Genomic DNA, 14,350 nt, shown 5'->3' with positions numbered 1-14,350 from the left:
AAGCTCTGAACAAATTAAAATAAATGATTGATTATTGTTAATTTTAATATAATTTTTAAATGTTATTGTTAATCTTAATTGGGTTGTTTTTTTGGATACTCTGTAATTTTTTAAAAAAACTTTTGTAATATGTGTTTTTTTTTAATGTGTACGCCGCCCTGAGTCCTTTGGGAGAAGGGCAGCATATAAATCCAATAAACAAACAACAAACAAACAAACTCTTAACTGATTGACAAGAATTACATTGATCAAGTGCTGTGCCAGCAGAAATAAAGTCTTAGGTGTGCAGATTGTCAGCGATTTCCTTCTCCTGCACATGGATAAATAATTACACCTGTAAACATCTACCTACCTATCTACCTATCTATAAAGAGCCGAGGTGGCGCAGTGGTTAAATGCAGCACTGCAGGCTACTTCAGCTGACTTCAGTTCTGCAGTTCGGCTGTTCAAATCTCACCGGTTCAGGGTTGACTCAGCCTTCCATCCTTCCGAGGTGGGTAAAATGAGAACCCAGACTGTGGGGGCAATATGCTGACTCTGTAAACCGCTTAGAGAGTGCTGAAAGCCCTATGAAGCGGTATATAAGTCTAACTGCTATTGCTAACTGCTACCTACTCTCTCTCCCTATCTAACTGTATTTCTCTCTCTCTCTATCCCTCTATCTACTTACCTACACACACACTCTCTCTTCCTACCTATCTACTGTATTTCTCTCTCTCTTTCACTCTCTCTCTCTCTCTATCCCTCTACCTACCAACCTACCTACTCTCTCTGTCTCTCCCTACCTATCTACTGTATTTCTCTCTCTCTCTCTCTCTCTCTCTCTTTATCTACCTACCTACCTAACTACTCTCTCTCTTCCTTCCTACCTACTGTATTTCTCTCTCTTTCTCTCCCTCTCTATCCCTCTATCTACCTACCTACTTTTTTTTTAAAAAAAATTGCCTCTTCAAAACCTTGGTGTGTCTTATACCTGGAAATATTGGAGATATTTCTCATTCAACTTTTTTCATTTTTAACATTTTTAACATTTAAAACTAGAACTTAAAACCTTAAAGCAGAACAAAATCATAAGTAGGACTTCTGCTTACTAGTTCAGTATTAAAACTTGTTTCTAATATGGTATGATCCAATACTAAATTATGTTTTGAATTCTGGAGGGAGAAACTAAGAACTGATGCCTAACATGATTATCAAAATTGTAAGCTAACACAATTCATTTTGAATTGCCATTTCTATTATAAAATTAAATTAAAATGTCTCTAGTTTATATTTTAAATATTTATAGCCTAACTCCAGTTGTCTATTCTCTTGTTAATATTCTGGATTATTAGAAAAATGAAAAAAAAAAACCCTCAACACCTGAAAAACTGTTTATCAAAATAAGAAGAGAAATGTTATTTAAGAATTTATACTTTGTTAAACCAGAAATGTTTAAATCATTCCAGTAAAGGTCATTTTAGTGATAGAATCATAAATTAATTACTTATAAAGTCGACCCATTTTTCCTTATAACTAAGCACAAGAAATTATAATCCTCAGAGAGATTCTCATTTTTAATCAAGTTTGACAGTTTGCCTGAGCTCCAGGGTTTGTGTTGCTATAAAGCTGACATAAACCCAACATTGAAATAAAGCTGATAGTGTATTCATGGCTAATCACCAGTCACTTGTCCAGTCCCAGAACTGGAATCCTCTGATCCTGATACCACAAAATAGTTAAAATAAATTCACCACCTCCTATTACACCTTTTAAAAACTTTTGTTATCATTTCAACCTGTATCTGATGGGGAACAATAATTTAAAATAATTTGTTTCCAGGAACTGAGAACATGTTTTTATACAACTGTAACTGAACAAAATAAAGCTCCAATTCTCCAAGTTTCTGTTTCTCTTTATATGCATGGAAAAGTATGACAATGCAGCCGTTTGCATTTTCAGATTTAGTCCTAACAGTCTATTTGAAGGTCATTCAGACTGTTTGGGAACAGCTGATTGCTCTAATTTCACTGAATGTAGCACAGTCCCACAGTTATCCACTGCTACTTATGGAAATCTGCCCTGAAAGTCATGTTGCTGTTTCTGTGCCTCTTTGTGAAAATCATTTGTATGATATCCCAAGGGTCTGAGTTATTTTGGTTTATATCAGATTTCCAAAATGTTTTCAGGATATGCAAAGGGAGTGTTTATTCTTGAATGTATTCCTAATCAGCCAGACACGATTCACAATTTTACAGGGATTCAGAATGTCTTGGTTGCAATTTATGTGTTATTCCTCACTACTTCAAATGGAATTCTGCCTAAGGATCTGTTCAAGCACTTGGTTTATTCACAGCGAGGCTTATTCAGTCATATTGGGAAGAAATTAACTTTGATCCTCTAGCTGGGGAATTTGTCTCTTTATTTTTGAACTCAAGCGTTCCATTATTATGGTTATATTGTAAGAATATATAATTCACTAACAAAATTAGCCATATGAAAATGTATACTGCTGCTTTTTTACATGCATTAACTTTGGAGAAAAGTAATCACATGACAAACTGAAGACATACAATATATGAACTTTAATATTTAAGAATGCGCCTAAATGTGTGTTGGGCATTAGACATCCTTACTATATGAGGTTGATTTTAATCCCACCTCAAAAAAGGTCTTAAATTTTTGTGTTCTTATGAGTATGATTTCAAATTTGAAGAAGATTATCAATATGTTACAGTTGTTGAATATTAATAAAATCCAAAATTATTTCATAATAACATATTTTATCAGTTTTATATTCTAGTAATTTGTATTCATGAGATAAAAACAAATCCAGTTCCTTAAGAAATGTTTAAACTACACTTCTGGTTTAATTTTATATCTGTTGATTGCTTTCTAAAGATGGAAATGAGTAGAGATGGAGATTTAAGGCTGAAAAGAATACTTCTCTGCTGAATAATTCTAAGCTCATTCATACATACACTCATATGCATATGTGTAAATCACCATCATTATTATCTTCCCAAATAGCCCATTGCAGGATGAAAACCTATTAATTGAAAGTTATAGATCATAATTTACTTCTCTAACCCAATCAAGGTTTTTTACTTCTCAGGCTAAAGCTGGGAGAGACTAACTGGCTGAAAGACACTCAGCTGGCTTTTACACAAAAGGGTTAACTACAACCTTTATTCCAGACCTTAACCACTATATATTGATGTCTATATGTGTATGGTGGGAGTATTGGTTTGATTAATACATGCACATTAAGGCAAATAGTTTTTGAATTTGCTGCCTGGTACAGGAGGTTGAAAATAGATTATTGTACCAGAGCAATATAACCATAAAAGCTGTATCAGATATCCAAAAACCCGAAGGCAATCTTTGTCAATAGCAGTGATTGATGGGATGAACCATCAAGTCCCTCTGGCAGAAAGATTCAGTCTACTTGAGCCAATTCCAGACTAAAAAAATCTGTCTCATTATTTGTTTTATTATCCTTCATATTTATATCTTCAGGGGAAAATAAAATCTCTAGATAAGTTACCTGTACACTATTTTGTCATATATATTCTAAAAGACATGATTTTCTTGTTATGTTATCATTTGTGTTACCCAGAATGTGTAGATTCTTTTGATGCTGTGACCTTAAATATATAGATCAACTGATGAGCCTTAATCACAATTAACTGTAAAGAACATTCTGCATTTAGAATTTAGATGCCTGCTTGGCTAAGGACCTTAAATCTTTACTGTATGTTAGCAATTCTTCCTTACATTCTTTCATTTCATATTCATAACAATTTGAATCTTGTATTTGATTGTATTGCATTTATTTTAATAATTTTCTTTTCTATAGCACTTTTACCTGATGACATAGGAAGAAGCACCAATATATTTAAATAAATATGAAATATGATTTTACTTAAATTTGATGAATTTATCTCTTTAAAATGTTTTAATTTACTACATAATTAGTACCATTATTAAGGTAATTCCCCTATTGTGATGTGAGTTTCATCAGCAACTGCAAGAAAACAGCCATAAAATTCAGCATCAATAAGGACTAGAAGAGCTTCCATTTTCATTTTCTGTGTTTATATTACCATTCAAGTCAATTTAAAATGCTGAATGAATAGTTTAAAACTTAAGGCCAAGCGGTTTAAATCTCTCTCTCTGAAATCTACAATAGTTTAAAAATGCTAAACTTTTAAAATGCACTTGTTTCTAATAAATGTATTAAACTGTTTTATTTATTTATTTTTTATAAACAAGGTTTTTTAAAAAAATAACTAGCAAGTAAGATAAATATACTTTACATAGAACTATAAATGGTATGCTTCCTGATTTTTGAATGAAGGTTCCTGTACTAGGTGGTCATAATGAGTGCTAAGTTAGATGGAATTGCTCTATGTAGACAGCAAAGAATGAATTTAGCTGCAAAAATAACGTTTTTTTAGTAACTAGACTTAGTTGGAGCACTTTTTCATGTCGCTTTTATTTTATTTTTAAATAGGATGTTAATACAGGAGATGGAAGTGAATTTGCTGACAGTGGAATTGAGGGTGCAACGACAGACACAGACCTCCTTTCTAGACGTTCAAATGCCACAAACTCCAGCTACTCACCAACAACCAGCCGAGCCTTTGCTGGTAGTGACAGTGGCAGTTCTTCAACTGGAGATGGGGCCCGTCAGGGCGTCTATGAGAACTTTCGGCGAGAGTTGGAGTTGAGCAGCACCAATGACAATTTGGATGAGGCTGGCTCTACCCTGAGTGATGAACAGAGCAGTGGGACTTTGAGTTCTCCAGGACAGTCAGATATTCTTCTTACAGCTGGGCAGGGAACAGTAAGGAAGGCTGGAGCTCTTGCAGTGAAAAACTTCCTTGTCCATAAAAAGAACAAGAAGGTGGAGTTAGCCACACGGAGGAAATGGAAACAGTATTGGGTTTCCCTGAAAGGTACAGTGAATATGTTTTGTTTATCTGCACATTACAAAATATAGAAGCACCTAAAATTATATAGACTTAATGAAAGCTTGCTTTGAAATTTAAGAATGTGTGTGTCTTTGTGAGAAACATTGTGTGTGTCATGCTATTTGTAAACATTTTAAAACCAGGTGTACCTTTTGCAGGCTCATTTTGGGAAATGATCAATATTCTTCTCTGAACATATGTGTTGAAAGATTATATGCTCTTCACATGTCTGTTTTGAAGCTCTTCCCACCTTGCTTGGTGAGATGACAATTCCACTAGGATTGTAACTGAAGTGTAGAGGGTTGGAGGGAGACTTGGTCAAAGGCAGTATGACTAATTTGCCAAGCACCATCAAGCATAATAAATGCAAAAAAGTGTATTTTGTTGTGTGATTGGGTTTTCCTTCCTTTCTTAACATGTTTGGAGATAACATACTATGTTAGTACAGGTAGTCCTCAACTTATGACCAGAATTAAGGCCAGAATTACAGCTGTAAGTCATTGCATTTGTAAGTTAAGGCATCACATGCCCAGGGCCAATTTTTCAACATTTTTTTGTGGCAGCAGTTAAGCAAATCCACTTTCTCCAATGGGTATCTTTTGTTGGAAAACTGGAAGTAAATGCCACCAGCAAAAAATGTTGCAAATTGCAGTAGAGTGATTATGGGCTACTGGAAATGCCCATATAAGTGAGACAGATGCTGAGTGACCCAAATGTTTCAAAATCATCAACACTTTAAATTCATTTCCTTTATCTGTTAAAGCAAGTGTTAGAAACTGATATCTGATAGTGGTTATTTCCATAAAAAGTTTTAAAATATCTTTATGGATTAAAATATAATTTTTGTATTGGAAAAAAACTCCTTTAACTTTAGCAGAAACAGTGTCATATAGTGATAAATGATAAATAGTGTGAATTAACATTAGATCCCAATCCAAAGCACATTTGTTTGGAAATAATCTTCTTATAACTTGTGGTGATTGTTTCTGAATACATATGCTAGACTTGAATTTTTTTCTAATTTTGCTTGTGATTACAGTTGTTTTTTCCTCAGATTGCTGAATAAAACTGACTCTTACTTTTTTCTCATATCTTAAGCAAGTGTAGTATAAATATGATAGTTTTGTTCACATAGACAGTATATCTGTAATTGCAGTCTTGTTCCACTGCTTTTCCTTTCCAAGAGCACCCTTTCAACTGTAGCTTAAGATGAAACAGATAATAGAAATCACAAGAGCATGAAAGAATACAATCCACAGTTTTAAATCACGTGATTCTTATTATTTACCTCAGAACACTGAATAAACTCTAGGAGAAGCTCATATCAGAATAAGTCATCTTAGCCTAAATGAGAGAATTCCCATATTGTATTTGTAATGCTGCCTATACAAGAATTAGGTGGTGGTGGGGAGAGTATCAGAATGGAATATGGCTCAAGGCAGATCAAGGAATAAAAGGGATATGGCAGCTAATTTCTCTATGAAATTATTCTTTTAAAAAATCAACATTGAAATACTAGTTAATAGCTAGATCCAAGGAATAGAATCCGGTGATTCTATTATTTTATAGTAAGTACTGCCTAAAGCTTATAGAGGCTGAATGTATGTACAGATAATCCTTGACTTACAATCGCAATTGAGCCCAAAATTTCTGTTGCTAAGCAAGACAGTTGAGTGAGATTTGTCCCATTCTTGCCATAGTTGTTAAGTTAGTAACATGGTGGTTAAATGAATTTGGTTTCTCTATTGATGTAGCTTTTTAGAAGGTTTCAAAAGCGATCACATGTCCCTGGGATCTTGCAACAGTCATAATTGTGCAAACAGTCATAAGTCACTTTTTTCAGTGCCATTGTAACTTTGAACTGTTGTATATTGAGGACTATCTGAGTCCAGAAAAACTGATCAACTGTGGCTAGTTAAGGATTGGAGAGAGCAGTAATTCCTTTAACTCAAGCAGTGTGCAGGAAGAATGTGATATTGTGACACAAATAAACATGGCCATCTGGAGAGAAAGAGGGGAAAAGATGATTAGAAAAGAGTTATTACTTTGAAGTGTGACTCAGATTGGATTACTGAGGTTTAGTGAAGTTAGTATTTAAGCTTTGAAATTAACAATTGCTGTATCTTGCTGACAATTGATTTCTAAAGTCTTGGGTTAAGTTTGGTAACTTTAACTTGAAAGTAGAAAATATATATTAAATTGAAAAATTCAACTGAAAATAATATAAACTTTAACTGTATCCTTCCACACTAGAAGAGTCTAGCCTAACTAAAAAATCGAAGGTGTTTTTTAACTTGAAACTGATCATTAGCTAAAATACTATGCTAATTTTTGTTCCCTTTCAGTGAGGCTAGATCAGGCCACAACTTTTTTTTTCCAGAAAATTCTCATTGTTTACTTTAAGTCATCTTGGAACATGTCATGTTTCAGGGGTGTGTATCTTCTTTGCACGTCTAATTACCCCCAAATGATTTTACTTTAGGAACCAGTGATTATATCTGCTGGTTCTCTCATTATTTGGTTTCTTTATAGAAAGGCAGGGATGGGTAAAAACAAAAAAGTTGTTTAATTTATGAAAATACATTTCATTTCCCCTTGCTAAATGGGCACTAGTTCCAAAAATTAATGACAATCAAGAGGTGTATTAAAGAGATATAGGACTCATTCAGTATTATGCACACATGTTTTTCATCTATTTCATCTATCCAATCTGCCAGTGTAATGGAGATTTTAAAATTAGGATAACAAATTTGACTCACATTCCTTTCCCCATATGAAGTGGCTTTACCTTTACTTAGTAGTGGCATCCCCTTTTGTGCATTCCTTTGCAATTAGATACTCCTTTGAGGACAAACTATGTCAGCTTAATTTATTTCCAAAGAAAAAAAGAACTCATGACAAATCTTAAATAATTGCTTCATGCAAGACTTTTGTTCTTTATGTTTCTCATCTTCTTTTTGAGGATTTCATCAACTCCATCCAACATGACTTTCTCAGAATTCCACTTCCTTTCCACCCATTTCCTTATTCTTCTTTCATATCTTGCTTTGCAGTTAAATCCTCATTCATTCACTCTATATGACTGTGCTTATTTCATACTGGTTACACACTTTTATACAATCCACAATACTTTCATATATAAAGTGGACAGAGGTACACTGTTAGCAGAGGCATCTTTACTTCTCACAGACAGTCATTTCTCAACACATTGCTCTCTTTCTATTAAATCTTAATTTTTTTTAAAAAAATATGTATCTTAATAAACTTGCTGCAGTATTTTATGTTTTATGTTTTGAAAATTTTCACTCCATTTTCCCTGTCAGGCAAAAACTATATTAATTTTCAGACCAATACTATTGGTTGCATGTAACATTCTCTGCAAATTATTTGTATCCTGAGCCAACAACACAGCATTATCTGCATACAAAAATGCAATGCAGTCATAGCATTCTTTTATTCATAAATTTGTTAAATAATCACGGAAGTCCTGCACATGACAATTGATTAAACTCAAATGCACAAAAGTTTCTTTAAGCAAATGTGTTAATAGGTTGCAAGTTTCTCAGGTTGTTGAGATGTACAGAACAATATATTGCTTGCAAGATTGTCTCTAGATTAGAGATTTAAGCTTGCATAAAATAGTATTAGGATGCTTGGTGTAAAATTGGGCTTTGGTTGAATGTTTTCCTACACCCAAAATATGCCACAATTGACCATTACTATTGTCCTTATTATTCTGAGGGAATGCTACATATTGGCCAGATATTGAAACTGGTAATATAGTTTCTATATTGTACTTCATGCATCCCTGTATTACTAAGTGTTATATGAAATATTATTATTACGATGTACTCTGAAAAATCTGTAATACTGTTCATTATTTTGCCAAACTGGCATTGGCTCTGAACAGAAGGTGAGGAATCAAGATATGAGTGATTTTTAAGTTGGTTAAAAATTCAAGTTTTTAGGAGAAACACTCTCAGTCCACAGAAGGCGCAGCATGCTTGGTGAACATGGAATACTAATTTTTGAATGAATAGCAAATATTGTATACATTTGTGTAATTTATGAAATAGAACATACTGAAGGTCATGGCTAAGTGAATGAAATAGTAGATTTACATGATCCACAGCAGAACATACATGCTTGCTTATTTATTTATTAGCACTCGTACTGGTTATTATTTCTATTGTTTCATCATTCTGAATGCTGGCATTGCATAATTCTGAAAGGTTATATTTATTATTATTTTGTCAGATACATAGATTGCTAATAAGTTGCTGTTTTTCTCAAGGTTGTACTTTATTCTTCTATGAAAGTGATGGAAGATCTGGGATAGACCACAACAGCATCCCAAAACATGCAGTCTGGGTGGAAAACAGCATAGTGCAAGCAGTACCTGAACATCCAAAGAAAGATTATGTTTTTTGCCTCAGCAATTCTCTTGGAGATGCATTTCTCTTTCAGGTTAGTTCCACTCATCCATGTTGTTGTTATTGCTGCTGATGCTGTTGATTTCCTTCTTGATCATATCCTTCAGAGAAAGCCCTGAATGATACTTCAACATTTGACGAGAGCAGCTAATTATTGACCTGCTTAATTATTTATAACTGTATAAATTAGAATCACTAATGATATTTAGGGGTTCTCCTTTATTCACCACCCAGAGTTTTGTTCCATAAATAAGTGGTGTAGATAGATAGCATAGATAAATGTGGGCTCTTTTTATAAACTGGGCAAGACTACACTATATCATAGCATTCCTTGGCTATGCTGTGATATATTTGGGGCTCATGTCCTCCCAAATAATAATAATAGTAATGTTGGATCACAAAGAGAAATGCAGAAAACATGTATTTAATACCTACATTTAATATATAGGGAAACATAACATTAGAACCCATAAATATTTTACTGCAGTTCTTTAAACACTACTTGAGATATTGGTTATAAAACTCTGCCCTGAACTTTGCTTTCAAGTATACATGTATCTTTTCCACCAAAGAAAACATTGCCTAAAGACCATAAAATAATTTTCCCGTAAAGATTTATTTGCTTTAGGTGGAGAGATACTCTTCTATTAAAAAATAGGTGTAAGATTGTTTTGCCATCCAGTGAGCAATTTCAATTTATGCATCTGCTAAGAATCTCTGGATATTGCTGAAGATTGTGAAATATTGAGTTGGGATACTAATTCATGTGGGTTTCAGCCTATTTGATTTTTACATAACCTGCATGAATTGCATATCATTTTCTGCATATCTATCCTTGGCAGTTTTGAACTCTGTTCGCCAAGATGTCCTTCTGAACTGGCTCCACAGGTTGGGGATCGTGTGAACCATTTTATAATAGTTCTCATTCTATCTCCGGAATCAGTTCCAGGATGAGGGTGAGGGAGAGATTGCTCCCTAAGGCTCTCCTTTGTGGGATGCTTCATGTTCTGTTTTCTTTCTCTTCTGTTTCATTAGCTACATTAAATCATTGTATGAGGTCCTCTGCTGATTTGGGGTTAGGTATCATCAGTATGCTGATGGTACCCTAATTATATCTTTTGACCAAGGGCTACCCAAGTGGTACTTTCAAGATTCAGTTCCAGTGGCTAAAGATTATGATGGGATGGAACCATCTCTCCTATTAAAACCGAGTGGCTGTGAGTGTTTGGGCTGCCCAGATATAGAGATATTTCATCTCTAATCTTGCACTTCACTATTAAAGGATGGGATGCCATTTGAGGGTTTAACTTAAACTCAGCGCTCCTGCTCAATGAGCAGGGGGCTGCTGTTGGAAGGTAGAACTTTGCAAGGCTTCATCTGGCATGCCAGTCACACCTTTCCTAGTTAAAGGGAGCTTTCGGTTAGTTATGACTTACTTAATGCTACAATGTGTTCTATATGGAGATTCCCTTGAAGATCATCCAGAAACTTCAACTGATTCAGAAGGTAGCAGTGAGGGCAGCGATGAACATGTCTTGGGATGTTCATGTAACACTTTGCTTTGCAAGCTGCACTAGTTACCAGCTTGCAGGCTTGCAGGTATGAGTCAAGGTGTGATTCAAAGTGCTTTTTCATTACCCTATGGGCATAAGGCATGGTTACTTGAGAGACTGCCTGCCTTCTGTGTAATATGTAATATATGTAATATGTAATATATTTCATGTGTAATATGGGTAAAGTCCACTTTGGATTGCGTGGTTTTATTTTCTGTTTGTGTCTGCTTTTTACTATCTTTACTTTTCTTTTACTGATACTGTCGGTCATGTGACATAAATATTTAATAAATTACAGTAATGATTATTGTTTTTATTATATTCTAGGGAAGATTAGTAGTGAAAGGCAAAGTGTCCTTCAGTGAATTTACTTCTTTTTTGTTTCAGTGAATTTGCCTCATGTACCAACCTAATAAGTATCTAATGATACAAAATGTTTTCAAAAAGAAGCTTAGAAAACAATGGGCCACATAGTTGTTAAATACATAGGGGCCCTCCTATAGCTAAGCCAATTATAATATTTTGTTTTAATTATAAAGTGATTTCTGTCATTGGTGTATCTATTAGGCCTTCCTTCCTTCCCTTCCTCCTAAGATTTAGGAAAGAAATTATGAGTAGGAAGATATATATATATCTCCCTACCCATAATTTCCTTCTAATACAATACAATTTCTAATATTACAATTTCTAATACAATATATAAACTGTATTATGATAGAATTGATCTGCATATTATTATATCTCCCCAACTTTGATTTGTTATGCAAAAATTTATAAAATATGCATAATTTAAATGTAATAATCTACCTTTGCCCACATAATTCATAAATATTTACAACAGCATATAAATGGAATCAAGTAGCATATAAAGTTAATACAAAAGTTTTATTCATGAGATTTTATTGCTTATACTTTCAGATATAAAGATCCTTGACCATTTTCATCTCATTCAGGACTTCAGTATATAGCAGAAACTGTTGATGAAGCTGAATGCAAAACAAAACTGTAAAAATATTGCACATGCAAAGAAGAGATGTTATTGTGGGCTCAGAGATAACTTTGAACAAGGCACCTAATAGTAGTTATGGAGAGAAAAGATGGGAGGAGGTGAGGAAGAGACTCAAGCTTGTCCTTCCTTGACTCTCTTAAGCATAAGAGGGAGGGAGAAAGAAACACTGTCAAGATTCTGTTGTTATTCTACATAACAATAACACTTGTATAGTTTTTCTGGTGCCTATTTCCTGACCTACCTCAAAGCACTGACACAATTTTTGCTTCCTTGCTTTCAAGTGTGTCATATACTCCTGCTGATTTCCTCTTCAGACAGGCAGCTACCATGGATGCCTCTGTGGATCCATTAAATTTGAAAGACATCTGGTGTTAATCAGATGCCTGTGACATCTTAAAATGACATGCTCATGTTTCAGTTACATACATTTCTTTATAAGGTTTTACATTTCTTTTGGAGAGAGAACAATAGAAAACCAAACTGCTTAGTTTGTAATAGCTCAGTGCTCCTACTTCACTTAATTCTGAGACAACTTAAATAATAGTTACATTCCCTTTCTGTCACTGACCAGTCAAAACACTGACATAACCGATAACTGAATTCTTTGATGCAGTAAAGCATTATAATTTAAACTTCACTTACAGTTGTCTATATCTAATATCAGCCAGAAATATTCTGGCATTTTCCAGCTAATGAAAGTTTTTATGTCCTCCTTCCATAGTTATCCCATGTCAATTCACCTAAAACAGCTATTATTGTTATTATAGTAGGTCACTCAGAAGTTTAGACTGAATTTACATTTTTCTCCACCTATTGAGTCCTTCCCAAGGACCTGTTATCATATTGTTGTTATTATTTCCCATTATTTAGCTTGTTCACTGAAAATTAGTATGTATGTTAGATATGAACAAGGAAGCCTGAAGAAAACAGGCTATGTTTCTAAAAATAGAGATGTTATTCAGTGAAACATTTTTTTAAAATATAAAACAGGTGAAAGAAAAGTAATGAAAAGGTTAATAAATATTAGTATGTAGTTAACAGATTTCTAGGTAGGACTTTGAATCTCAGATATTTGTAACATTCTCTGTGTGTAGATCTTAAAACTGGATCCATGAGTAGACCCTCTATTCCTTTTTTTACACACATGATCTAATTGCAAGATCTATATCTGCATCCAAATTAATTATAGTTAAGGGTTACAAGAACTTATGCTTAATTGAAGATTTTAAAAGAGGATTCAGATATTATACGTCTTTTCGGTTTTTTTAAAAAAATGGCAGCGATATGCTGGAAAACAGTAGCCAGCAGATAATTTATGGAAATTTATTAACTAAGCAATTGGTTCTTCATTTTAACTCCAATTTATTTATTTGTTTGTTTTATTTGCCACTCACCTCACCTCATGGGTTTTATATAATAGATATACAGTATTCTGAGGGGGGAAAACAAGCTCACTAGCTAGAAGTGGTTGTTCAGTCCTGAGTTATATTTTAAGGGCATTTAAAATAAAATTTTGTTCATTTTTCAATCTTCTCAGGAACTAAAACAGGTAAATTATTTTATCTCTATGTCAGCGACATAAGCGTTTCTTTTTCATAAATCTATTTTCTATTGTGCTTCTATTGCTTTCATCTTCTTTTCCTGCTTCTTCATATTTGTTGCTATCTATCGTGGTAGCAATGGTGGAGATAAATGCCTATTATATAATAAAGTCATATAGATCTAATAAAGCTTCATGTCACTTATTCCTTGATATGGTTATTCTGTTAATTAGTTGTTTCATATTTAATTGCAAAGCTTATAGAGATATTATAGAATAATTATGATCAGTTAAAAAGTTGTTAAATGATAGTAATATTAATGGAACTATATTTAGTTTTTATTATTAAAAGCAAATACTTATGCTATAAATATTCACCTGCTGCCTCTAAAATGCTACTCTAAATCACTGAATATTCCTTTGGAGATGTTCTAGGAAGCTTTCTTTAACAAAGTGATTCTTTAGTTTAATGACACATTCTGCAGTTGTTAGTTTTGGTTCTAATGCTAAATAAAAGGTGATAAAACAACATATTCATGAATATCTACAAAGTTTATTGAAGCAAAATCTTTTAAAACAGCTTATATTAAACAAGATGCTTCTGGCCTCTCTATTTTATAGACTTCTAGCCAAACAGAATTAGAGAATTGGATCACAGCAGTTCATTCTGCTTGCGCAACAGCAGTAGCACGACAACACCACAAAGAAGATACTGTGAAACTGTTGAAAACTGAAATTAAAAAACTGGAGCAGAAGATTGATATGGATGAGAAGATGAAGAAAATGGGAGAAATGCATTTCCTCAGCTTGTCTTCAGTTAGAGACTCTAAGAAAAAGAAAACGATTCTTGATCAGGTAGT

General features: G+C 33.6%; 1 protein-coding gene across 1 annotated transcript in view; it reads left to right on the top strand.

The window, feature by feature from the left end:
- TIAM1 (TIAM Rac1 associated GEF 1) overlaps window positions 1-14,350 on the top strand; it is a 95,519-nt gene that overhangs the window by 25,849 nt on the left and 55,320 nt on the right. The window contains 3 exon segments of the mRNA XM_032220358.1: window positions 4,496-4,940; window positions 9,250-9,422; window positions 14,112-14,345. Of these exon segments, the coding sequence (XP_032076249.1) occupies window positions 4,496-4,940; window positions 9,250-9,422; window positions 14,112-14,345 (852 nt within the window).

The sequence above is a fragment of the Thamnophis elegans genome, chromosome 6 (assembly GCF_009769535.1).
Source record: "Thamnophis elegans isolate rThaEle1 chromosome 6, rThaEle1.pri, whole genome shotgun sequence".
Lineage (NCBI taxonomy): Eukaryota > Metazoa > Chordata > Lepidosauria > Squamata > Colubridae > Thamnophis > Thamnophis elegans.
This window is presented reverse-complemented; position numbering and strand designations above follow the sequence as displayed.